At 47.4% G+C, this 26,599-nt stretch overlaps 1 protein-coding gene across 4 annotated transcripts in view; it reads left to right on the top strand.

Moving 5' to 3' along the window:
* The window catches only part of PMEPA1 (prostate transmembrane protein, androgen induced 1), a 272,991-nt gene extending 249,722 nt beyond the window's left edge, over positions 1–23,269 (top strand). For 3 of the 4 annotated variants that reach the window (XM_053992918.1, XM_053992915.1, XM_053992917.1), the window contains 3 exons: positions 11,818–11,972; positions 17,792–17,845; positions 17,941–23,269. In XM_053992918.1, the coding sequence (XP_053848893.1) occupies positions 11,859–11,972; positions 17,792–17,845; positions 17,941–18,507 (735 nt within the window). In that variant the 5' untranslated portion in view covers positions 11,818–11,858 and the 3' untranslated portion in view covers positions 18,508–23,269. The remainder of the gene's footprint in view (positions 1–11,817; positions 11,973–17,791; positions 17,846–17,940) is intronic. The other variant, XM_053992916.1, reaches the window with a different exon arrangement.
* The last annotated feature ends 3,330 nt before the right edge of the window (positions 23,270–26,599 follow it).

The raw sequence follows: 26,599 nt of genomic DNA on the forward strand, positions 1-26,599 counted from the left end.
AAGTGAAATGCTTCTGGATCTGGCTCACTTCTGCATTTTATGTGTGTGTGTGTTTGTATCATGTGTGAAGAATGAGTCTATGAGGCTCAGATAGAGGTTTTAAATAGAAATAATGCTGGCAGCTCTTTCTCCCTGAATCCAGGGCTATTGTGTGTCTGGCTCTTGCCAACGTGAATTGCAGAGGAAGTTCATGTGAACTCCCTGGCTGATTCGACAGCTGCACAACCATGGAGGGTTCGAAGCCCAGGCACTGTTGAGCAGAAGTGATGACATTTTTTGGTGTTTCTTCTTTTCAGAGGGTGAGGATGGACCAAGGGAACCTGTTTCCCACCCCAGTCCTGGCACAGGCAGGGACGGGCATGTTGAGCAGTGGTGGCCCAACTTCTTCCCCAAAGCTTTATCCGCGGTCCCAGAGGCTTCCACTCTCAGGGGAATGTCACTGATTTGTGCTGCCTGGGGGACATGGGGGGACACAGACCATCCCACTGGCAGTGTTGGAGACCACAGAGCCCCCAAACCTGCCCCTGTTGCCCCTGTGGGAATCCTCATGCACCTGCGTGCAGTGGGAACAGTTTGGGGTTAATTCCTCTGCAAACCCGCAGTGCAGCGAATGATGCTGCTTGTACGGGGCGTGGGGGGAAATAACGTTAAATTAAACTCTCCATAAGGGAAGAAAAGCATCCAGCCCCATTCTTTACTGCTCATTTTAGTAATTTCTTCCAGATAACCTACACATCTGTGTCAGTGCAATTAAAGCAGAAATTCTGTCTAATGAACAGTTGTAGCCCTTGGGCTATTGCGGAATGAACAATGAAGTTGGAAACAGTCTTATTAAAATAATAATTAAGAAACAAGGGTTGGGAGACAGAGGGAGGTGCAGATGAGGTGGTGGTGGGATGTTATAGGGTGAGGAGCAGAGAAGAACTGAATTCAGGCTGGTTCTGGACTTCCAGGGGTGACTCCCACCGTGACCCTCCCCTGTAGAAGGGACTGGCGAGGTTGGACCCGGGGCTGGGCACAGGGTCATGCCAGGGGCACGTGGTCATGCCATGTCACAGCAAAGCAGGCTCTCAGGCCAGGCTTGCACTGGCGTGGCAGTGTTGGCCAGGGGTGGCTGTGGCCTGGCCCCGTCACGGGCAGCGTTTGTGCTCCTGTTCAGCAGATCGGTGATTTTGCCTGTGTATTTTACTTTGAGGTTTTCTGGTTCTTCAACAATTGATAAAGCTCAGAGAGGAAGGAGAGTGTTTCTTGTGTTAGACAGGATTATATTTTGTTGTTTTGTTTTTTTCCAGAAAACCATCCTTTCTCAGTAAAAAAACCAACACTGCACACCCACATAGTTGGCTTTAACTTTCTTTTCTTTTTTACATTCCTGAGGACTGGGACTGAGCAGGCTCAGCTGTATCAGTGATGAGGACTGGCCAGTTTTTCTCATGTGATACAGTTTATTCTTTTGTTTCTAAGTAAATAAAAACAAAAAATTCCTTTTCGGTGTTGTTAACCCTTGGGGTTATAATACTGTTTGTCCAGGAGTCATCATTTTATGCCAATAAATCAGTTAAAACTTGGAGCTGGCTTTTTCGAACTAAATACATTCCTATTTAGAAATGCATGTGCTGCAGAAAGCTACTGACATCTCAGATTAATAAAATAAATTAAAAAAAAAAAAAAAAAGCAAATGCCATAAAAAAATAGGCCAGACAAATCCCACTGGAATGATACATTGGAATGATTTTAGTGGGATTTATATCTATGAGCTGTGGGGGTTTCGTGGGTTTTTTTCCCCTTTTGAAATGGTTGTGAACCAGAGTGATTACTTATCATTTTCATTTTAACTCCATCTGACAAATCGTTTTAGATGGAGAAAGCAATACTGCGTCTTTAAATGGCTACTCTGTCAGCGCATCTTGCAGGGCTTTAAATGCCCTTTGTTATCGCAGTCTAGACAGGACGCAGGCGGAATATTTGATATGTTATAAGGCAGAGATGTGACAAGGTTGAATTAATTTACTGGCTTATTTAAAGCTGAATTTCAAAACATTTTTCCTTACAAACTTGTTTTTTTCTCTCTCTATCCTATATATATTTTTTTTTTCCAAGTTCGTGCAGTATGTTTCAACTGTTTAGACTGGGAGAGGAGACATTGGCTTACTGCAGCCTGCAGTACTTTAATTGCCCTTTTTATGACTGTCTAGACATCATGCAGATGCATGTTTGTGGTGAGAAGACATTTCCCCCTCTGGTTATACGATAGTCTGAAACCTTTACATTCCCTATCTCCTTACCCCCTCTGCCTTGGAATGCGCTTCACTCCCTCCATCCCTGAAAATCACTTTTTCCCTCAGTTTTATTTTTTTGAAGGACACTTCGGCCCCCGTTTTCCTTCTCTTTTCCGCATGCTGGTGTGCAAACGCTTCGCGGGGATGGAGGTGTGAGGAGGGGATGGCTCTCGGGTGTCCCCGCAGCCCTGTCCCCGCCGTGGGTGCGGGTCCGAGCGAACACATCGGCGGGCTTTCAATGGGTGCGGAGTTTTAGTTATGCAAATCGATGCATTAATTAACCCCGTTGCTATAGCTACTGCTTTATTGTTAAATGCAGTGAAAAGGGGACAGGCTGTGTCCACGGATAATCCTCCCGTCGGTGCTGTGCCCTCTCCCGCCCCGCCGAGCGCCCCGCGCCCGGTGCGGGGCAGCTGCCGCCCGCATCCCGCATCCCGGCGGGCAGGTGGCGGGGCAGGGCCGGCCCCACAGCGGCCGGGATGGGCCAGCCGGGGCTCCACCGCCTCCCCCCGAGCCCATTGTGGGGGCTGACCCGGGGGTCGGCTCCCCGCAGCCCCCCCTGCCCCGTGTATCTGGGGATGGGACGGGGGAGCGGGACAATGGGGCGGCAGGAGGGACGCAGATGGGCCGGGATGGGGATAGGGATGCTCGGAGAGGGCAGGAATCCCCGGGATGGGGATGCTCAGGGGGGTGGAGAGAGCACCCCGGGATGGGGATGCTCGGAGAGGGCAGGAATCCCCGGGATGGGGATGCTCAGGGGGGTGGAGAGAGCACCCCGGGATGGGGATGCTCAAGGGAGCGGACGGAGCACCCCGGGATGGGGATGGGGATTGGGTTTCTTGGGGAGGGCAGGGAACTCCAGGATGGAGATGTTCAGGGAGGGCAGGTGACCCCAGCCCTGTTCTTGGCCCCAAACCCCATCTGTGCCTGGCCTTCTCTGTGTTTATGCCCTGAAACCTGCACACACAGAATCCCCCAACGAAACAGACTTCCCAGCAGATCTGCTGTGGGAGTTAAAATCTTTCTCAGGCTGTTGCTGCAGCTGAGGTGGAAGTAAATTTATTACCTTTAATTTTGTCAGATTTGGGGCGGTTGTACTCACCTCCCCCATTCACTCTGGTGTATGTGTATATATATATATATATATATAAATACAATTTTTTTTCACATCTCTGTGAGACTGTGCACATGTATTCGCTCCCATCTGGTGGTAGCGACCAGTTCAGACCAGTTCAAGAACTGAACTTGAATCCTTCAGTGACCAGACACAGTGTGCCTTGTCTGGGCATTTGCATGCCTTTTGCATATTTTTTCCCTGCAATGCATAATTTTGCCTGTAACTTAAGATTGTCCTTGTTCTCTGGGAGTAACTTGCCTTGTGAAAGGTCACTCCTCTGGCGAGCGGGAGCTGCAGAGTGGCACAGATGATAACGGCGCTTGGGAAGAGGCAGAGCAGGGAGCGTTTCCCGTTTTTTGGCCCTGGACCGTGCTGAGGAAATCCGGTCGCAATTCCAGCCCTGTCATGACCTGTGTGGCTTTGGCCAGCTTGCTCAATCTGGGTTTCAACACCCGTCTGCGAGCCAGGGCAGCCCCTGTGGCACTGCTGCCCGGGGCTGCGTGTCCTGGAGCCCCTGGGGGAGCTGCAGCCTCAGGACAGGGGCACGGCAGGGTCCCAGCACTGTTCCCAAATGTCAAGGGGCTCCTCGGGGCTGTGCTGGTTGATAAGTGAGGTGGTGTGAGGGAGCCGTGCTGGTATGGAGTAGAAATGCTGGAGGAGCACAGGTGACCCAGCCACAATTCGGGGTGTTTGACTTCTCTGCACCTCACTCGTGTCCCTGAGCCGGGTGCTGCGTGTGAGTTAATGGGTGTCATGCTTGTGGCAGGGAGGCACAGGCACTGCTGCTGTCCTGTGTCTCACTCGAGGTGCCCCTGCGTGAGCACTGGTTCCACAGGACTTGCTGGGCACCGTGACAGGGGTTGGGTGCTGGCACTGGGGCACCTGGAGCTGCTTTGGTCTCTGACGGGGTCATGGCTGAACACACTGGGAATTGACCAGTGGATGGTTTCCCCAAGAATAAGTGGAAATGGAAACTTTCTAGGGGACAGCCAGGGTGGAGAGACACCTGGTGAAACATGGCGTGTCCAGCATTTGTTCAGCTGGGAGAGGCCGTGGTTGATGCCAATGGCATCCTCAAACCCCCATCTGCACGCCCCCGTGTCATCCCCACTGTGTGCTGGGGTGTCCCACAGGGAGCGGGACAGCCTGTGCCTTCTCCCTGCCTTTCTGTGTGCACAGCAAGGGCAGCCTGCTGGGTCCTCGTGACCTCCAGCGTTGAAGGCGCCTTGTTGTGCTGGGCTGGGTGACAAATGCATCCCGTATTCCCTGGTGTCCCCGTGGCAGCAGGAGGAGGGAGCAGGCTCTGGCACTGCTGGGTGATGCTGTGCAGGTGGATGCAGCTGAGGGAGGCTGCAGGTGCCCTGTCAGTGTGAGGCAGCTCCGTTGCAGTGGGAGACAGGGCTGGGAGGAAGCTGGAATCAAACCCAATCCCTGTAATTGCCATTTACTTTCTGGAGAGGGGGCAAAGCCCTCCCTGCATGGAGCACTTGCTCTCCTTGGAGCGTCCGCGTCTGGCAATTTGTCTGTCGAAACAGATGTGGGCAGCGACAAACATCTATTTCTATAACTAGAAACAAATTTGGTAATTGCCTCTTTCAACAGGACTTGCTCAAGCAGGAAATGAAATTCCTAAATGGCAGTTAGCAAAAGTATTTATAGCTAAGTTCATAAATGAGATGTGCTTTCCTTTGTCATGAGTTTCTGCTGGGTGGAAGGAAAAAAAAAAAACCTCTACAGTAGCAAGCCACATATTGATCAGGAGTGTTTCCAGGGTATACAAAAATACTTATTTATTAATGTGTTTATTTTTACTGGCTGTTAGAAATACCCCTGACAAACAAAACCTGTTTGGTCTTTCAGGGTCAGCTGGTGGGGTTTGATCCGGATATTGTGTGCTGTGTTTTTTCACTCATTATTTAGTAGATTTTTTTTTTTTTTTCTGGCTCAGGCTATTTATGACTGCAGATGGTAAACTCTAGTTCTTGTGCTCCTCTCTCTTCATGCCCTTGTTCTAACGGGTGGGTGATGTTCTGCCCAAACATCATCCAGGCCTGATGCTATTGTGCTTCCTCTTGGGAAGCAGGAGGTGTTTTGGATGTTCTCATCTTGGTGGGGGCCATGAGCCCTGCTCAACATTTTCTAGTGAGCAAGCAAATTTACCTGTCTTTTAAGTGCAAAATCAAAATGACTTTATTCTTTTAATCCAGTTCAGCTGTTCTCACCCTTGGGAGTAACTTCAAAAGCCATGAACCCTTCCAGTCATCTCGGTAGGCTGGGATCAGCCTGACTGTGTGTGAAATACCTTGTCTAAAAATCCTGGAAAAGAGGAGGGTGAGAGAAGTAGGCACAGAAAAGAGAGAGGGGGTTGGCATATGCAGGATTTCAGAGAGTCAGCGTGTCCCAAAGAACCTTGTTAGTTCTCATTGCTCTGAGGGAGCTGTTTCATGTCTTCAGGAGTTTCTCTAAACAAGTGTCTGGCTGACAGGTCTCTGCTCGGAGCCCAGAGCGTCCTGGCTGACAGAGCTGCTGACCCCAGCTCTCACATTTGCCACTTCCCTGTAAAAGCTGAGTTCTGCCGTGCTGATCCTGCCTCTGTGGCCCTTGGATGCGTGTCCCACTCCCTGCAGCTGCCACCCAGCTGGGTGAGCTCGGGAAGGTCACCTTCTGAAAACAGGCCCAGTGGTGCGGCCAGGACACTTGCTGTGGTTTTTAAACACTAAAAAATGTTCTGAGGCCCAAGCAGTCTGATATTTCTGTGACTATTAAGCATGAAATGGGGCTGTTTCCTTTAAAACAAACAAAACTGGGGGTGGGGGGATGAAGCCATCATTTGCCAGTGACTCAGAGGATGTGATGCTTGATTACCTGGGGTGACATCTGAAGAAAAATAACTATATTAAAACCAGTTACGGCCCAAGGCTTGGCGCTATGAACAGGACTTCTTGAGGCCCTATTCCCTGTTTTCCAGCAATGTTTTTTTTTCAAACTGGCTCCTTTTCTGGGTCTCACTTGCTCTCTGCCCTCCTGCCCCATCCTGCCCCATCTCAGCCTGTCATCACTGGCTTGCATGGCATCAGTTCTGCTCGCTGCATCAGAATTTACTGTGCTGAATCCAGAAATGAAGTTTAGCTGTTAACTGTACTGATGATGCGTGAAGCAGGCCCAAAATGATCTCCTCCCAGCGGTCCTGCCTGTTGTCATAGGCCTGATCCTGGTTCCTTTGGTGCCTCGGTGTTGCTGCAGCTTCAAGGTGCTGCCAGTCAGTGCCAGCAGCGGCACTATCAATATTGAGATCATAGTCTGTATCTTCCCCTGCTCTCTTGTAAACAAACACAATTGTTGACAATCTGATGGGCCCTTCGTATCTGGTTTTATGGAGGTATTAGAAGACAAATGTAGCAGATGCTAATACAAAAATAGTGCAGTAATGACTTTGTCTGTTCTGATTGTTTCTGAGATGACCTAGCAGATGAGTGAGGGTGAGTAATCTGCCATCTGAAGGTCTTTGTTCTTTCATCACTTCTTTGCTGTCCACAGCCTCTGAGAGGGAGAACACTCTTTAAGGAGAGTAAGAGTATGTGTGTGTGGAAGAGTGTGTGTGTGAGTTTGTAAGAGAGTGTGTGTAAGAGAGCGTGTGAGCATGTTGAGAATGTGTAACTGTGTGATTGTGTTAAGAGTGTGAGGGTTTTTTTTTTTTAACTTCTTTCTTTAGGAGTTACGGCTAGTGCAGCTACATTTCTTCATCTTAGCCATTATCTCTTGAGTAATTTCACTTCTTCTCGTCACTTCTCACATGATACACAATTCCAGTACATACAGAAATTGTAATTGAAGCTCTGGGATGACTGGTCTGACCTGCAGATGTGTGTTATACCTGGCTGAAAGCACAGGTCATCGTGGCTGAGACCCTGCCTGTAAGCTGTTCTGTCCAGCTATAAATAATAGCTGGAGTGTCTGGGATGATTGCAACAAAATACAGGTTTTGGTTTGTTTTTTTTTTTTTTTTTCCTCCTTTATACTTGTGGTGGTTTGGAGAGTTTGTCTTCTGCAGAGATACTCTGTGTGGAAGGAGGAGCATTAATAAAGTTTATAGGAAGCGTTTTATGAACTGAAATGTAGCTGTAAAAGGCAAGGCAATGCATTTAAAGTGTAACCCAGCCTCACCTCCCCTACAGCTGTGAGGGTGCTCCCAGCATCACCATTGACTCAAATCACTCTTCCTCCTTGTAAATACATTAATTAATTTGAACCTGTGGGTGCCAGTATTTTGTGGGTGCCAGTATTCTGTTTATAAGGACTCGAGGAAGCTCCCAGATGCACCTTCCTGCAGCATCTCCTGTGGAGCTGTGAGCGTGGTGTGCAGTGTGGCTGGCGCCTCAGTGCGGGACCCACACATGAATCCATAAATTTGAGACACTTCAGAGCTTTATGGTCTTGGTGACTGGGCAGCAGGGTGGGCAGCAAGGGCATGAGCTTCTTATAAAGACAGGAGAGTGGAGTCCACAGGCTTTGGAAGCAGCAGAGTCCCCGTCACTCATTGATACATCTCCATAATCCACTGCGAAGCCCTTGTTCAAGGCCACGCGTGGTTTGAAGTGGCAAGCGAGCAGTGAACATGAAGAATGGGACGTGACAAGTGCTTCTCCTTGGTCACGAATACCCCGTTTTAGGGTGGTGAGAATCTGGGGAGGGGGGGAGAAAATGCTGAGTTGCAAAACAGTTGCACGCACAGTGCCCGGCTCCCGGAGCTGCCGCGTCTAGACAGAAAATACGGAAAAGCAGGTTGTGTCACTTAAATGTGATGTCTGAACCTGTTAGTTTGAAACGTATTCTGGAATAAAAATTATGCAAAATTAAATTAGTGTGACCTTGCTTTGCATTTGGAGGCGGAATATGCCCATCTTGTAAAGCCTAGTGCATTTATAACACTTCCCTTGGGGAAAATTACAGAGAGAAATGGAATGAGGTCTCTTCTAATTGAAAAGTGACAATGATTAGGAAGCCAAATACAAAATGTGTTGAGTATTTTTTTTCTTGTTTTGTTGTGTGTGTGTTTTTAAGAATACCAGTAGAATTATAAATTATGTGCTTTGCAGTTTGGCTTGTTTTTCATTCCCCAAAGGCTTTTTATTAGCATAGCAGCTGAATTGCACTTGTATAATAGCATATTAACTCAAACTTTGGGTTTTTAATGATCTTTCTTCATTAGTTTGACTGAGCTGCTTGGATAAAAATCTTACTGAGCATATCCAGCTTTCCAGTGTGTTGGGTTTGTTTTCCCTTCTGCAGAAAAGAAGCGCATGAAGACAAGTTAAAACAGAGGGAGTTGGCAGAAACTTTGGTGCCTCAAGTGGGTATGAGTCTCTTGAAACATGAAAAGCACAAATTGAGTGTGTGGGGTTTTTTGTTTTGTTGTTTTGGGTTTTTTTTTGGTTTTTTTTTTTTTTTTTTTTTTTTTTTTTTTGGTTTGACTTTTATTTTATTTTTTCCAAAGGCCAGATTGGGCAACCTGAGTGTTCTTGGGATTAAAGCAGGATGGGTTTGCTCCTGGGCATGGTAAGGCTGGGCTGCTCCTCAGAGCCTGGGCTTGGGGTAGAGATGGGGCAGGAGGAGCACCCCAGCTGGAAAGCAGCATCCCCTTTGTTCTGGTGATCATCCTGTGCCTTCTTGTTGCACCTCTTGGTGTAATCCCCAGTTACAGCAGTCCCAGAGCACTGAGGGATGGGTGAGACACTGGTCTGTTGTCCCAGATGCTGATGGAATTCCCACTCCTTCTTCAGGCTCTGTTGGTTCTGTGTCTGCGTGTGCAGAAAGCCTGGTTTAGGTCATTTGTAAGTGACACATCTTGTGTATCCTTACCTGGGAAGGAGTTTCCTGGGCCAAAACTTCACCTGTGTCACTGAAGCATCAGGACCAATTTAGCAAGGTTTGGTTCATTTAAGGCATCTCTTGTCCTAGGAAAGGAACTTTCCTTTATTACTACTTTGGCCTTGTTTTTCTTCAGAAATATAACCCCTTTTAACAGAAAAGGAAGTTTTCCATCACCGGCTTAATTTATAATTTTTTTTTGTGTTTTCTTACCATGGCCGAAGTGCATGCTGCATATTGAGGCTGAAGTGACTCATCTTCTTAAAAACATTTGGGGTTTTTTTGCTTAGTTTTTTCTTTTCCATAATGATTTGTGCAAGAGATGGGCTCTGCACCCAGGCTGGGTGGCTGCTCTGCTGCCCACAGGGAGGGCAGGCACAGGGGCTCTGGGATCTGGCTCTTCATGGGTGACCAGGGGAGCACCCAGGGGAGCTGTGGGGTGTCCTGTGCCTGGCTGGGGTGCTGGAGGCTGGGGGAGGATGCTGTCAGTGCTCAGTTACAGCTGGCACCAGGACACGTCTTTGGGATGTGTAAGGACATCCCTACATAGTGGGGGTGACATGGGAAGAGTCCTTGTGCCTTCTTTTCAATGGTTTTGCATCGTCCCCTTTCCCAGCCCTTTAGGTTTTGGTGTGTTTGTGCCTGTGGTCAGTCTGGGTTCTGTCAGAAGCAGTGAGCTCCTGTTCCAGCCAGCTCCTCCAGCACAGGGCACCAGGGGCAGCTTTTGGGTCCCACAGATGAGCTGTGCTGCTTTGGGGCTGGATCAGATTTATGGGAATGTGGTTTTCTTCTATGCTCTCGCAGTGGCACTGGGCAACTTCTTGGGGTTGCTGTGAAGGACCCAGAGCTTGCCTTTTATTCTAGCTAAAAAGCGTTTTTAAGGCAAAACTCCTGTACAATATTTGGCTTTTAATCCCTTTCTTCCCGCTCCATGTGTGACTTTTCAGAGTAGAGGCAGCTGTGTTTTAGGGGTGCTGGAAGGATCTGGGCTCAAAGTCCCTCATCCATCCAGCTCTAAGTGCCAGGTAAGGCTCCTGCTTTCAAGGCATAATTCTGCTTTCTGCAGGCAGTGGGCAGAACTGGTGGAGCATTTTGGGCAGTGGCAGAAATAGCTGCTGTTTAGCAGAAAGAGCTCCAAGGTAACTGGCAGCACTCACCACCTGGACTGTTTTCTTGACATTTATTTGCTTTTACTGGCACTCAAATGCCACCTGTCAGGAGAAAACATTCCATTAAAAAAAAAAAAAAACCAAAAAAGAAACAACTAAAAACCCAATAAATTTGCCTGACTCAGCAGAAGCCACCCCAGCTGGTATGAGTGGTGCCCTTTGAGGTCTGATGGGCCTTGCTGTGTGTCTGCAGAGATATATGTGTGTGTCTGTATAGATTAAATATAGATGGCAGCATCCATGATAGCTTAGGGCATGGCTTTCCCATTTTATAGCTGTCGCTGCCGAGAAGCAAACAAGCTGTAAATCCCCAGAATGATTGAATTTTGCTGTCTGGCCCCTCATTTATGCTGGGCACTGGAGTTGCTGCTGCCCAGTCCTGGGGGCTGGGGGGAGTGACTGAGCAGTTTGGGAATGGCATGTACTCCCTGGGCAGCAAATTCATGGAAATAATGACCCAGCACAATGTTTGCCTCCAGTACTCAATTTTCCTTAGCCTCAGAGAGGTGTGAGGAATTATTTCCTTAGGAAATTTTAGGAGCGACTTCTCGCTGCCTCCTGCCAAGTGTCTGCAGAGTTAACCGGATAGTCTGTTGTTTGCTTGTTCTTGTTTGTTTGGAGGGGTTTTGGCAGTTTTCCTTTCTGCCAGTTCAAGCCACTCAAGCTGCCGCTGTCAGCTGGCCGAGCCCCGAGCCGGGGGCTGTCTGGAGCTGCGGGATGTGGCCCCGTGGCAGACGCATCGCACCCATCTGGCGTCTCACCCAAAAGCAGCAGCTCTCCCCGCCTGCTTCCTGTGGTGGGTGGGCAGCCTTGGAAACGGGGGCTGCCACTGCCTGCTGTGCTGTGCTGTCCCCTGGGCCACCACTGCTGTCTGACCCCTGGGACACAGGGGATGTGTGCTTGTGCAGGGTTGTGCTGAGGAGGGCTCAGTCCTGTCCTCCCCGGAGGAAGGAGTAGCGGTGATGGGAAGAGAACTGCAGAAATTTAGCTTACATTTAGCTGAACTGTTTCATTAGGATGAATTATGTTGGTTCGTGGCTCTGCAGCCCCAAGAGAGGCACGTGAGGCACTGGGATGCTCCTGGTTTTGTGCACAGTACTGGGGACACCCAAGCGGTCTTTGGGAAGTCCTGTCTGTGCTGTAGCCAGGAAACACTCTGCAGTATAGATTGTCTGCAAAGATCTCTCCTGGAGACTCTTCTGTGACACTGAAAAAGTGAATGAATGAGGTTTTTGTGGGCTCAGGGCACACAGAGCCCACGTGTGAGAGCTGTAACAGGAAGGGTGCAGTGTTGTCAGTGCTGTCTCAGCCGCTTCAGTTGTTCTTGTGCTCAGTTACCTGCTGCTGTTCCTGATGGCTCAAAATCTGTCTGTCTCTCTTGCAGCGGAGTTGGAGTTTGTACAGATAATCATAATCGTGGTGGTGATGATGGTGATGGTGGTGGTGATCACGTGTCTGCTGAACCACTACAAACTCTCTGCGCGATCCTTCATCAGCCGGCACAGCCAGGGCAGGCGGCGAGACGAGAACCTCTCCTCAGTAAGTCACACCCTGCTCTTCCAGCCATACATGCCAGGCTATGTTTGGCCTTGGCATCATCTGTCTCTGTTTTGGGGATGAGGGGACATTTTAGGGGTGCCTCTGGCTCTTTAGGATGCTGTGTGTGCTAATGTATGGACAGCCATAGCCTCTGACTTCACCCTGAGCTTTGCAATTTGGATTTTACATTAGTAAAGTGACTGCACAAGGCTGTTCTTGGCATGTTCTGTTCCTGAAACCACCACCCCCAGCTCGTTGGGGTTCATATGCCTTGGTTTAGCAGTCCCAAACTATCCAGTTAGATTCTCAAGTGACTATACAAAACCTTCCTGCCTGCCCTGCAGAGAGCAGGAAATCCTGAGTAACTTGCTCCAGTTTTCACCAGTGCTGCTGCCATTACTGTGGTGGAAGGGGCAGAAATCACTTGTCAGCCAGACAAGCAGAGATCTCTCCAAGGGGACGTGCTCCAAGGCTCTCTGTAGGCTCCCAGCTTCATAAAAGCCCGAGGAGAAATGTGTGAATTGTACCTCTGACAGGGATTTGAGGGGAAGTCTTGCCAGCCTCAAGGCAGATGTTGGTTCACGCAGTTTCCTCAAATGTAGTGGCTCAGAGAGACTTAAAAGGTTGTATAGAGAAAAGGCATCACATTTTCTTGGAGGGTGAGCATATACTGTTCACTGCTGCCTCTGTGGCTTTGTCTTCAGTGCAGGGATGTCTTGTACAGATACTTCTCTTTTTTAGCATTTACCCTGAAGGGTCTCAGAGCCCTTTAAGTAGGGCTCCCTCAAGGTCACTGCTGCATGCCCCCTTCTCTGCAGGCTGCCAGGGCAGGCTGGACACACCACTGGTGCTGTGTGCTGCTCTTTGTGGGGCTGTGCTCCCCTGAATCAAATCTGTACTTGCTGCAGGAAAAAAGATCAAATAAGGAGATTACTTGGGTCTTTTTTTTTCTTCTATTTTTCCATTTTCTTTCCTCTATTTTTTTTTTTTTTTTTTGAGAGGGATATCTAAGATCTTTCACTAAGCCAGCCTTCAGTGCAGTTGCAGGCTGCCCAGGGCTGTCCCTCGTAGCTGCTGTTTTTGTCACACACCACACACAGCAGACAGAGATCCCTTCTTGGTCCCTTCTTGGCAGCTTTGTGAGGGGGATGCCCCTTAGGAAGGAGAGCTGTGCCAACCCCAGCCCAATCAACTCCTCGTGTTCTGTGGAGCACTGGGCTGTGATCCCAGCTCAGGGTCTGTCCTTGCTGCAGTGGGATCGGAGTGCTGGGAATGCCTGATCCCACGGGATGCCTGATCCCATGGGATGCCTGATCCCACGTTAAACCAGCTGGTGTGAGGGTGGAGATGGCTCAGACACCTCCTGCTTTGGGGCTCAGAGCCCAGCTCCCCACACATATCCCAGCTCCACCCGGAAATCTTACCTTCCTCTTACGGTCCCATGCACACACTTGCAGCAGCAGCAGAGTGTGGGCATCTGAGCACATGAGTTATTAAAAATAGCAGAAACATTGTTTTCCCATTTTCGGATTCTTTCACTGTATTATCATTACCTGCACCATGCCAAATGTGTCGTTTTACATTTTCAAAGCAAAGTTCAGCTCAAGCCCTCTTTATTTTAATACAGTAATTTCTGTTTTCTGAAGTGGCCTGTTTTTTATTTTCTTTAAAAAGAGTTCAGAAGGCTAATATGGAAAGAAAAGAGAAAAATCACATGGAGATTGACCAAAAATTTCAGGTTGAATGAAAAATGGACTCTTTAAAAAACAATTCCTTTTTCCCCTTTATTGTTTTTTTCTATTTTAAATTTTACCAAGCCAAAATTTCCAGCCAATTTTTGGCCCAGCTCTGTTACTTATTCAGCCTTCAGACACATCAGTGATTAAATGGCTTTTCAGCAGTGTTTGACCTCTGTGCCTCTGCTCAACCCCAGTGAGGATGTGGAGTCTTCAAAACCTTTTTTGGAGCAAAGGAGAGAAATAGGAATGTATAATTTTGGGGATTTTTTTTTTCCCCCTCTTTATGGTTGTTCCCCATCTCCTGCCCTGTACATGCTGTGCATGCAGCACTGATGGAGTGGCAGCAGAGATTCCCTGTGGTCCCAGCACCTTCCTGATGGGACAGAGAAGCCCCTCGTGTGCTAACGAGCGGGAAGCTCGTTACAGGGGGATCCAGCATAATAAAGACCTAAAAGGCAGCACCTTTCGTGTCTGTCAGTGGAAAACAGTCAGAAGGAGGGCTGGAGGAGCCTGGCAGGCAGAGGCCACACTGGGCTGGATGCTGGTCCATGCAATCCATTAAACTTGCACTGAACTTTTTAAATCCCAAACTTCATTTTGGTGTCGTGACCGCAGACGGGCACCGGAGCTGCATTCGCGCTTCTCATCTGCTGAAATATTAAAGCAGTTCATCCCATGGTCAGGATGCTGCTGGGTCTGCTGGAGTCGTCCTTTTTTGTTGCTGCAGCTCAAAAATTACAGCTGAAGGAGAAATTAATTTCCCTAAAGGGTTTTTTAATGCGGCTCTCACTGGCAAGCAGTTTTTGTATTACTTCATGCGTTTCTCCATCACCATTCTTGCTGTACTTAAACTCTTGTCTCCTCATGACAAGTACCTTTTATTTTCCAGAACTAAGAATATTTAAGAAATGCTACTGATAACTTTTTTTCCTTTTAGAATGGCACTTTCTCTGCACCTTTGTAACAGTGGTATCCCACTCCCCCAAGAAAAAGTACCTTTGTGTCCCCCAAAATAGAAAATGAGTCTTCCTGAAGGCTCAGAGACTTAATCTGCACCATGCAGCCTTACAGAGAAAATTCTCTGACATCACTAAAACAAGTAGTTCTAAAAAAAGTTGAAGATTGATGTCTAAAAAGACATTTAAAAATAATTTTAGGTTCTGCAGCAAGTCCTGCAATACTTGCGGAGGCTTTTACAGCTGTGTGGCTCACCAGACAGCAGAATATCACCTTTCATTTCAGAAACCTTTGGCTTTCTAGGCTGTTCATTGTTGAGATGGATTCAAGTCCTAAATATTCTGAAAATCAGAGGTGGGTGAGGAGAGGCTGAGGATCTGCAGTGATGTTGCTCCTGCAGTTTTTCTTGGCTCAGTGGGGCCGTGGAGCCATCCCAGGACCAAAGTAAAGGCTAAAAGCAGGGATGTATCCTGTCCCTTAGGCTTTGCCCTCCTCTGACTACTGATTTCCAGCTCTTTTAATCTTGCTATGGAGTTTTTAGGGGAGCTGAGCTGCTCCCCAGATGGGTTTCGTGGTAGTGTGCGAGGCAGGGTTGGTGCTGGGGAGCACTGGGTGCCTGTGGTCCATCAGCACAGGAGCACGGCCAGGCCCTGGAGTCCTGGGAGAGGTGGTCAATAAGGGCTGCAGAGATCCAGCTCCTACAGAAAATGTGTCTCCTGTCTGCTCCTCCTCTCTCTGCACATCCCATTTTAATGCTGTTTCTGCTGGTTTGCTACTCTTGCATCCACGTGTTGCCCAGGGCATCATTCCTGGACCTCATCTGTACAAACAGATGAATGGTGTGTGAGCCAGAGCTTTGATTCCAAACACATGGGCAGGGTCTTGGTGAGGCTCTGGGTGCGTGGGCACTTAGGGGTAGGGCACGTTTGGGGTGGAGCAGCCCTGCCCATCACCTGCCACAGCAGAATGTCCCAGCTGAGCCTGGCAGGGCTGGGAAGCACCAGGAATCTCACCAGCCACCCTCGTGGGAGCTGGCTGACATCACTCCCGGGAAAGGGGGGAGCAGATGGGATATTGCCATGGCACTGCCCACTGCCAAGTTAAATATAAAACATCTAGCAGAAGGCAGCGGGGTACTCGCTGCTCAGGAAGTCTGCCACGGGGGCACGGCAAAGTAAACACAGTTTTGGGAGTGCTTCCCGCTCCTGCCCACTGCTTCAGCGTCCTTTGGGACGAGGTGACAGGCTAGCAGCACCTGTGGTGGCACTGGAAATCCTCCCTGGGCCCTTTGGTGTTAGTGCCTGAGCAGAGAGTTGGATTTGTCCTGTGGCAGATGCAGTTCCTCTTGGATCTTCTGGCTACTGGGGGAGTTTGACTGCAGACTCTCCCTGCAGGCAAGAAATCCATGTAAAATGGACCAGACTAAACAGTCGATGCCTGTGTAAACAATTGCATGTTGGAGTCTCGAGGTCTGGAATGAAGCAGGGTTGTCTTGCTCGGGAAGGGCCATGGGGCTGCAGCTCAGCCAGCACGTTCCTCAGCTGTGGCCAGGGAGCATGCTGGCATGGTGTCACTTCACCTCTGCTCCGAGGATTTGCTCCTGAAAAAGCCATGGAGAAGGGGGAAGACTCTGGGTGGTCTCATTTCCATTTAAATCGCTGTTTTCCTTGCACTGGCACCAGCCCTGCCTTGAGGTTTGTGTGCAGAGCCGAGCTTCAAAACCCAGAACCTGATGGATTCTCTCTGTACCTGATACCAGGTCCTATGCCAAAGGAGAAAATACATCCCAGCATTGGAGAAAAATGAGAAAACAGGAGGGTGGGGGATATAATGGGTTGTTTCTCTGGAGATTTTAATGTGGTGCTGGTGTGCTGTGTTTGGGGCAGGTAGAGAAATAGGAGTTCTCATAGGAGGAAGGTGTGTGGTTTCCTCAGACCAGCCTCTCAGTGCAACACTTGAAGGGAAAAAGGGATTGGTTTTTCCCTTGGCTTTTTTTTTTTTTTTCTCCCATTGGTGCTAAAGACTTCTGCCTGTGCCTGGCTGACTAGTGCCAGGACTGGAGATTCACCTGCAAGGAACTGGGAAGTTCCAAGTTATAATTGCAAGCCTTCTGGCTGTTTTCCTCCAGCTCTGCCTGCCAGAGGGATGTTGCTATATGTGAATATTAGCAATATTTAAATATTGCAGTTCCTAAGGCAAAAAAAGTCTGGGGTGAACTGTGCGTGCTCAGAGTATCACCAGCAGATGGGAAGAACCTTTGTTTGTTTGTTTTGATCACGAATTGTAAACTAGTCTCAGGGTTTGGGGGAAATTGTGGCTTCACCATGCCTGGGGTTGTTGGCACTGAGGTTTGGATCTCAGGACCAGGGTGATGCATGCAATGTAAGAAAGCCTCTACACTTCAGTTCCTCAGTCTATTTAAGCCAAGGACCACTGAGTCTTTGGGGAAAAAATACTCTGAAACCATCCTGTTGCTACAGAGTTTTTTTTTGTTTTTTTTTTTTTTAACCAAATCAAAATTAGGCTTAACATTTGGTTTTTCACTTATTATCTTTATTTTCCCATGATGTCCGTGGTTGTGAGCATCAGAATGTGGGTGTGAGGGTTTTTTTTTTTTGTTTGGTTTTTGTTAGGTTTTTTCTTTTTACTTTTTTTTTTTTTTTTTAATCTTGTCATTATTTCATGGAGCATTTTCTGATGTCTTGTGAATCACCCACGGCTCATGGATCACAAATGGAAAAATACTCCTCTGGCATGTTTGAACCAGGGAAAGAACCCTGCTGGGGGTCTGGGGGTGGATGGGGGGAAGTCTGCAAACGGGAGAGGGCTGTTCGGTGGTGTCGTTCTCATCATTCATTCTCCATTAAATGGAGACCGAGGTGCAAGGGGAGGGAAGTTTTGCTCAGAAGGGCTGTTTTCAGTGGCAGTGTGGTAACACCTGAGCGTGTATGCCCAGCACACATGATCGTAGCTGGAGAGATGCTGGTTGGACGTGGTGCAGACGGGGCAGGAGCACGTTGGTGGCAGTGTCTTCTCTAGGTGACACCCGGCACAAGCTGTTTGCAGAAAGAGCTTACAGCCCCGGCATCACTCACCTGGCCTCTCTTCTCCTTTCCCATGCAGGAGGGAAGCCTGTGGCCCTCGGAAAGCACCGTGTCGGGGACCGGCATAACCGAGGTGAGGGCGCCGCGGGTGCCGCCGCCTGTCCCGCCGTCGCGCTGTGCCGCGGCACCTGACGCCTCTCACCCTCTCTCCTCTCCTCTCCCTTCCAGCAGCAGATCTACACCCCGCGGCCCAGCGAGCGCCTGGCAGTGCCCTCCTTCCTGCAGAGGGACCGCTTCAACCGGTTCCAGCCCACGTACCCGTACCTGCAGCACGAGATCGACCTGCCGCCCACCATCTCGCTGTCGGACGGCGAGGAGCCCCCGCCCTACCAGGGACCCTGCACGCTGCAGCTGCGCGACCCCGAGCAGCAGATGGAGCTCAACAGGGAGTCCGTGCGGGCCCCCCCAAACAGAACCATCTTCGACAGTGACTTGATAGATAACTCCGTGTTCGGGGGGCCGTGCCCCCCCAGCAGTAACTCTGGCATCAGTGCCACCTGCTACGGCAGCAGTGGCAGGATGGAGGGGCCGCCACCGACCTACAGCGAGGTGATCGGCCACTACCCCGGCTCCACCTTCTACCAGCACCAGCAGAACAACAACGGGATGCCCCCCATCTTGGAGGGCAGCAGACTCCATCCCTCACAGATCAATGGCCTTGAGAGCACAACGACGACGACGACGACGACGGCGTGGAACAAAGAGAAAGAGAAACAAAAAGGGCATCCCTTTTAAAAAAAAGAAAAAAAAAAAAAAAAAGAAAAAAAAAAAAGGAAAAATGGAAAAAAAAAAAAAAAAGAGGCAAGAAAGTAAATGAAACACTCTGCACTTCTCATTAAAAGAAAAAGGAGAGAGAGTTGAGGAAGATGAGCAAAGAAAAAAAAAAAAAAAGAAGCCCTTCCCCATCTCTCCGTGTATAAATATTTACTTGTTATGTCTGGTCTGAATGCACAAGCCTACCAAGCTTGCAAAAACATTTCTTTATTGAGCTGTGTCTAGACGTTTAAAAAGGAAAAAAAATTCAACTGTAGTCTTTTTTTTTTTTGTTTGTTTCTAGTTGGGCTGTGTGTGAATGCTTTTTTTTTTTGTTTGATTATTTCACTTATCTTTAAAAACAAAATATTTGCACAAAAACCATTTTGTTTAAAGATCTGCAATATAAATATATAAATATATATTAAAAATAAGAGAAAGTGTATGTGTAAGGAGCAGGAGTATTTTTGTATTAGAAGAGGCCTATTCAAAAAAAAAAAGTTGTTTTCTGAACTAGAAGAAAAATGGCAATTTTTTGAGTGCCAACTCAAAAAGCATGTATTACATTGTAAAAAAACAAAAAACAAAAAAAAAAATCAAAAGCAGGGGTTTAGAGTTATTTATATAAATGTTGAAATTTTGCACTATTTTTTAATATAAATATGTCAGTGCTTGTGTTGGTCAAAGCCTCTATCTTGTCTACCATGAACCTGTTAAGGGATCTATGTGGAAGTGAAGAACAAAGTAGCTGGAAGGGGAGGAGGATCGCTGGAGTGGAGATGCCAGCCCTGGGAGGAGCGGTGAGCGAGACTGCAGCTTATGCAAATCCTTAATTTCCAGAGTCCCAGCGCGTGGCCGCCGACAGCCACGGCTTTTATACATTCCTTACAAAGCAAGAGGAGTTGGTGTGTGTCTGTCTGTCATCCGGTAGGATTATTGGAGTAACAAGGTAAAATGAAAATTCCCTGCTTCCCTCGGTCAGGAGTGACTGAAGCAGGCAAAAATTACTTGATTTTTTTTTTTTTTTTTTTTTTTTTTTTTTTGACAACCTCTAACTTTTTGGAGGGGAGGGTGGTGGGGGTTGAGAATAAACTTCTGTGTCTGAAGGAACAAAAGTGTATTTTGGTTTATTTCTTTCCACGTTCAACTGAAGGGCCCTGTTGGAGCCAAAGCGGTGGTTGTGGAAGTCGATGTGAGGAACTGGTAACCCACTGGCTGCCCTTCAGCTGGGTTTAAATGTCTCATTGAAAGGACAAGGTGGAAAGTGTGGTGGTGGTGAACATCATTTTCATTTTGTTTCAACCTCCCAAACCTCAATTTGGGATAAACGGGCACGGCCGTGTCCCGCGGCGCCGCTGTCCCTGGTTGTCGCTATTTTTTACGTTTGTTATCCAGCTAAAGAGGCACCAGGTACAGTAGATGGAAATGAATCTACTCCTGTGTTGTATTAATTAAAGGCTACAAAAATAACGCTTAAGGCTTTAGAAGCAACCCCCCCTTACCTCTTCTGGGACATCCTCCCCCCCCAGGTCCCGCTGCCCTCCCGCCGTCGCGCGTGGTTAATTTATCTTGGTTTCGGAAGCGCTTTGTCTTGCTCTGCTCTTGTTTACATTTTCTGTCACCTCGGTGTCTGGTAGGGGCCTCACCCTCGTGGTGAATCTGTAGGTGACTGAGTGAGTGAGTGGGAAACCTGAGAGAGCGAGGGGGAGAAGGCAAAGGGAAAAATCCCGTTGTGGGTCCCGTCTCTCCGAGTGCGAGGAAGGGTCGGTAGGGAGCCACAGAGAGCGAGGATTTTACAAGGGGGTGTGATTTGTTTTCCTGCAGGATGCTATCTAGTAGAGTGACATAAATGAAAGATATAAAGGCAATAACTATTGTTTTTAAGCAACTTTTTTATTACTTGAAAAAGAAAAAAAAAAACCATAACCATGAGAACGGTTTTGAAGTTCTGACCATTTGAACAATATTTATATATATTTTAAAGAAGATGATGAATAGCTGAACTTGAAGTTTGATCATTATTTTTTTTGCTTTTTGTTTTTATTTCTGCCTAGAAATAGTCCTGTACCTTCTCAGTACTTCAGACTGCTTTTCCACAGTTCTTGAAATCTTCATAGTTTTACAGTCACATAACCTAAATTTTGATGACCTAAAAAGAAAAAAAAAAAGAAAAAAAAAAAAAAAAGAAAAGCCACAAAAAATAAAATAATGCAAAGGAATAAATCTAGTTTGTCATGAAAGGTACAATACTGGTGAATTTGTACGAGTTTTTAAAATGTATCTTTCCTTTATGTAACATGTCTATTTAGTGCCTTATTAAACAAACAGTAACCCTCCCTTATTAGAGAGGGGGACACAAAATCATCGTTAGCATTACAAGTAACCAGTGTCTGGTCTCTTGCTCCTTTGGACCTTGCATTCACTTTTCCAGTCCCTTTTTCCCGGAGCAGCTCCCTGTGCCTGGCCACACCTGCTGCTCCCTTGGCCGCTGCTCTGCTCCGACTGTTCTTAGGGAACTTGAACACGTTTTATGCACATTATCCTACCCAGGGAGGTAGGAATCTGTGGTGGATATTGTAAATGAGATACCAACCAAAAGAGAAAGCGAAATATAATATCTACTGCCCTCTTGAGCCAAAATGTGTGAATAGTGTTGTTGGGGTTGGGTGTTTTTTTGTTTTGTTTTGTTTTTTTGGGGAGGGGGGGTTGTTCAGTGATCTGAACTAGTTTTGTTTGCTATTAAAAAAATATGGTTACCTCAGCAGATTTTGGGTGGAATATGCATCACATGTTTAAAACTGAGCAGTGAGTAAAGAGGTGGTGTGGGGACCAGAGGTTGTTAAGATTGTCCTGTCACAGGGTGTCACCTGGCCACCAAACCCCACGGAAAAGTCAGGGAAGTGGGCAGGGGCTGGATAGGCACAGAGGGGTAGTGGGAGAGGGTCTGAAGATGCAGTGCAATTGAACCCAGCTCTCATGCTTGAAAGTCCTCAAAATTTCAACCTATTCTCTTTTCCCCCTATTTTTTTTCCTCCCTCCCCAATCCTCTCTCAGTGTGAGCTTTTTATTTGTCTAGCGTCACACCCGGCTCTGCGGCTGAGTGATCAGTTTGTTGAGTTCCTGGGTCCAGTTTCATTTACCTCTTTCTCTAGTTTGGGGAGCTTAATGAGTGTGAAATGGGGTGGCTCATCAACACCAAATTTCTGTTGCAAACGATGCCTTTCAGCCCATCCATGCACAAACCCCAAGCTGCCACCTTCCCTTGGACTGCTGCAGCTCCAGTGAGGAGAGCCCCAGGTCCCAGGCAGTGGGTGCAGCTCCTCAGCAGAGCTCAGTTGTTACCTTTTGTCTTTCTTCTGTCCATCCCTCTCTTTGCAGTCCTGAGAACTGTGTATTTCAAGTGCAGATACCAGATCTGGGGCCCAGATCCGCTCCAAGTTCTGAATGGGTGTTTAGAAATAATGGTCTGTTCCTTTTTTTTAATTATTATTATTGTTGTTGTTATTGTTATTATTATTATTACTACTATTTAATGTTACTTTTTGCCTCGGGGTCCATTTCCTCCCCATTCCCACGTCCCAGATTGCCACCAAGGCAGGGAATTTGCTTTGCACACCCTTGCTGATGCCCCGTTCCCTCTGGCCTTGGTGCAGCTCAGCAGAGAGCGGTGCTAGCGTGTCCTGCAGCTGCCAGCACAGAGATTCAGGCCCCTTAAAAGTGATTTATTTTTAAAGAAATGCAGAAGAATCAAAGCATTGCTAATGCTTAGCAACCTCATGTCCTAGCCTGCCTTTTTGCTCGGAGTTTTAAGTCGCGTTAGCTTTAAAAGGGGTTGTTGCTCTTACAGAGTTTCTTAGCTTACAGTACGGCAACCAGCATCCTTAAAGTGCCCCCAGACCTCACTGGCCTGCAATGGGAACGTGGCTTTGTTGATTCTGGTGGGGTGGAAGGATGGGTTTCCTTTGGGGCTGACACTGGTCAAACACGTGTTCCCTTCACAACCCTTGGTTACACCGGTTTGAAGACTCAGCTTTACTAATCCAGCGTGTTGTTTCCATAAGTGTTACAAAATTCATTCTGTCTCAAGTGGGGTCTAAGGAAATCCAATTGCTTTCTGGAGAATCGCCCTTTTGTATGCGTATTGAATTATAAAATTGCACTAACTGCTATATTAAAAAAATAAAGAAATCAAAGCCCAATGTTTTTCCTAAGGATTGGGAAAAGAATCAGATGTGTAGCATTAACAGTGCTAGGCCAGAACAGAATGAATTTTAATCTCTTCTGTCTCTGAACTGCTCAGAGATTTTCTGTGTACAACACAAAGCTACAAAAAAAAAAAAAAAAAAAAAAAAAAGTTTTCCAGAAACTGCGCTTCAAATTTTTGCTGTACTATAGAAGCTCATGAAGGACAACATTAAAGTCCTAATTTGCCTGCCTTATAGACACATTTCATTGTATTAATATTTTCTTAAACTTCCAGTTGCATTGTGTTGGCTTTGGAGTTTGTTATAGGCAGTCCTGTATCTTGAGTTCTGTTCAATTTAAACTTATGTAAACTATTGACAGCACATGCAATGCAGTACTTATCTATATTTTGCTGTTTTAGTATGAATATGTACTCTGATGCCAATTTACAAAAATCTGTTGTAAACGCTTCTTGTGTACCAGTAACCAATAGTGGCAATTATATGTCATTCTAAAAGCTGCAATACTTATACAATAAATTTTACAATACTTTGGAAAATTTGCCTTCACCTTTTGCTTTGTTGCCAAAAAAAAAAAAAAAAAAAAAAAAAAAAAAAAAAAAAAAAAAAATCAGGGTTTGTCAACACAATGTAATTTCAATTTTCCTATTTTCTTCTGGAATGTTGGAAAATGAATCTGCTCAGTTGTGGATATTTGTGTGGGTTCCCCCTTTCCTCGTTCTGAACCACGGCCCCACCTCTGTATTGCCGCCCGTGTTGTCCCCGTGGAGCTGTAGCTGGTTCCTGGTGCATTTGCATGCTCCGTGTGTGTGTGTGTGCACGTACAGCTGTTTCCTTTGGAGTAGATCAGGTGGCACAGCTCCAGCCCCAGAAGAAGCATCCCTGGTTTGCACCGCTCCGCCCAACACTCGCGGTCCTGCCTTTCAGCCGAGAGAACGTCACTGATGCTCAGAAGGTCTTAACTTGAATAACGTCAATCAACAAGAACTGCACAGATTGACTCAAATCCTAAGCACAGAGAATTTGTGTGACACTTTTTTTTTTTTTTTTTTCTTTTTTTTCCTTTCTGAAACTGTGGTCAAATTGCAGTGATCACATTAAAGCGATTGAAAACTTGACTGTTTGCAGGGGGTTTTATTTTGTGTGTCTGAAGGATGGATGTCCTGTAGATTCACCCAGACCTCGGGTTTCCCCCTGGGGCTAAGGGATGTGTAGTCATTAATCCCTGGGGTTTGCTGCCAGCTCTGCCCAAGCCCTTGGTCTCCCCAGCCCTTCTCTCTGGCTGGTCACAAGCCTCTATTTCAGCACTTGTTAAAAAAGTACTTTTGTTAAAAAAGTGCACTTGTTAAAAAAGTTAAAAGTGTAAAAATGTTTAAAAAAAAAAAGTGTTAAAAAAGTTAAAAGTAGCCCTTGGCTTTGCCAAGTAGCTCCTCCAGCTGCTTTGGATGGGCAAGTGGTGGACAGTTGGCTTTGATTTGGGCTCGAGGAGCTCCTGTGGGCTTCAGCAGGATGCTGGGGTGCTCTGCCTGCCCAGTTATTTGCAACACAGCCCCAGGCTGATGGTCAGTTGGGAGAATATCTCTGGTAAGGAATGAAAGCAGCTTAACTGCAGCCCAGGGAGGAGAACCCCAAGCCCACCCCTCCAGCTCTGATTCTGGAACCGTGCCACTCGCCTCCCGGTTGGTTTCGTGGGGTTCCTGGTGTCCTCTGTGCATTGCTGCTGGAAATACAGCCCAGTGCTGGAAAGCAGCTGGCCTTGGTTGGAAAGCTTTTCCCTGTGGTAGGAAATCAGATGATTTTAAGGCTGTGCCAATGCTGTGACCCCAGCGCTGGCGTGAGCAGCTCCAAACCCTCTTTCCCATCTCGTGCCCAAAGAAATGCCAAAACACAAAATTTCTGAGAGCAGGCAATGCTCCTGCCCCAACCCCAGGATCACAAATATCCAAGTGGAATACATCCACCTTGCCCCAGGCATGGCGAGGCAGGGAAAGGGCAGGGTTTGGTTTGAATCGCTGTTTCGAAATTACATTTTTGGAATCACAGCTGAAACCAACATCTTCCCACAGAAAAAGAGAACTCAGCTAAAACCACATTTTCCAAAAGGGAATTTTTTTTTAAATGACAAAAAAAAAAAAAAAAAAAATCAAGTTCAACCAGAGCAGTGCGTGGGAATGGGCAGAGGTAGCTGTTACTTAGCTACCTTTCCATGTCTGTTGAGGAGATCTGGGGACACTGCAGCACCACTGATTGGCAAAAGATTATTTTTAAATTTTTGGGTTTTGGTTGAGGGTTTTTTTCACCTCACTGGAGGAAACAATTTTGTGACTTTTGGAAACCAAAGGTGGCAAAGCCTTTGATTTTAAACAGATTCCTGTGCTGCAAGTGGAATGGGAATTAAGAAATCAGGTTCAGATTTTCCCTGTGCTTCCAGCATCGAAGCCCTTCTTGCAGCTCTTGTGGGCCTCCATGATGCACTGGCTGGAAGCGTGCAAATTCAAATTCCAACTGCAGAGAATTTAAACCTCATAGAAGCACTTTTTTTTTTTTTTTTTTTGTTTTTTTTTTTCTCTCCTGGCAGATGATTCATTGCTCAGGCTCATGCCTGTGTTTAATCTGGTTTGTGCCTTCAGGGCACGAAGCAAAACCCCTCTGGGGCTTGTCCGGATCTAGTCCTGGTGCTCAGGATGGTCCCACCAGTGATTCCCTCTCAGGAAGGACGGGGATGGCTTGGGGTGCTTTGGGGTGGGGAAGGTGTGAAACCTGGCCTGAGCCTCTTGCTTTTTAGCCTGCTCAAGCTGCATTTCCCTGGGTTGATTTATTGGAGGTTTTTTTCTCCATGCTGTGCAGGCAGAGTCCTGTCTCACCGCTGGGGGAAGGAAGCCTTGACCAGGGATAGAAACCCTGAGTAAAATGGCTGGAGACAGATTCTCCCTGCACTGATGGGTTTCACTGAGATTTGTTAAGAAAGCAACGTGCTCTCACAGGAATCCTGCTGTTGACTCTCCCAACTGTAATGGGAATTTACTCCAAACGCTGCTATCCCTTAAAAAAAAAAAAAAAAAAAAAAAAAAAAAAAAAAAAAAAAAAAGTGAAGACATTCCCACTGCTTTGGCATACAACAGGGCTGTGTAACAGTATTAGTAGCAAAAGCAAAAGAGCAGACAGGAGAGAAGAGGAAATAATTACTGCCCTACTGCCCAAGGGTCCCTTCCTTTAAGGTCTGATGGGGTCAAAACTGATTCCCTCTCCCTCTTTCCCTGCTCAAGAGCCCTGCAGGCAGCTCTCCCCTCTCCTTGGAACACCGTGCAGGAAAACTCAGGGGCTTTGCTCGGGGAGCAGGCAGGGACAGGCAGGAATGGGCAGGGACAGGCAGGAGGGCAGCTGGCCCAGGTGGGGGATGTGGCCCAGTTGGGCACGATTTTGCCATGGCCCAGGAAGGCAAATTTAAACAGCTCCAGGGACGGTGGAGGTTTGCTCTGGGGTTCTCTGCTCTTCTGCTGAGTCAGAGATACAGGAGGTTTTGCAGAGTCTTTCCTGACCAGGTTTCTGAAGCTGCCTGGATGATGTGAAGAAAAGATAAACCCTCGGAAACAGCAGCCACCTTTTTTTGAGTTGAGACTGGGATTTAAGGCCTTTTTTTAGGGTACTCAAAAGTGGGTTTCAGGCTGTCCTGGAGCCACGCTGCCCAAGCTGTAGGTGTACTTTTTCTTCCTCTGTGGCTGAAAGCCCATTGATGGTGGCAGCTCCAGGGACTCCTGCTTGTCTGCTTCTCCCCTGGGGAACCTGTCCTGGGCTTGCAGTCTGCTGGAGATTATCCCCATGCTACCCAGCAGGTCAGGCTGGTGGCTGCACCCCTTTGGAGTTTTCTC

Source organism: Vidua macroura, chromosome 17, assembly GCF_024509145.1.
Source record: "Vidua macroura isolate BioBank_ID:100142 chromosome 17, ASM2450914v1, whole genome shotgun sequence".
NCBI lineage: Eukaryota > Metazoa > Chordata > Aves > Passeriformes > Viduidae > Vidua > Vidua macroura.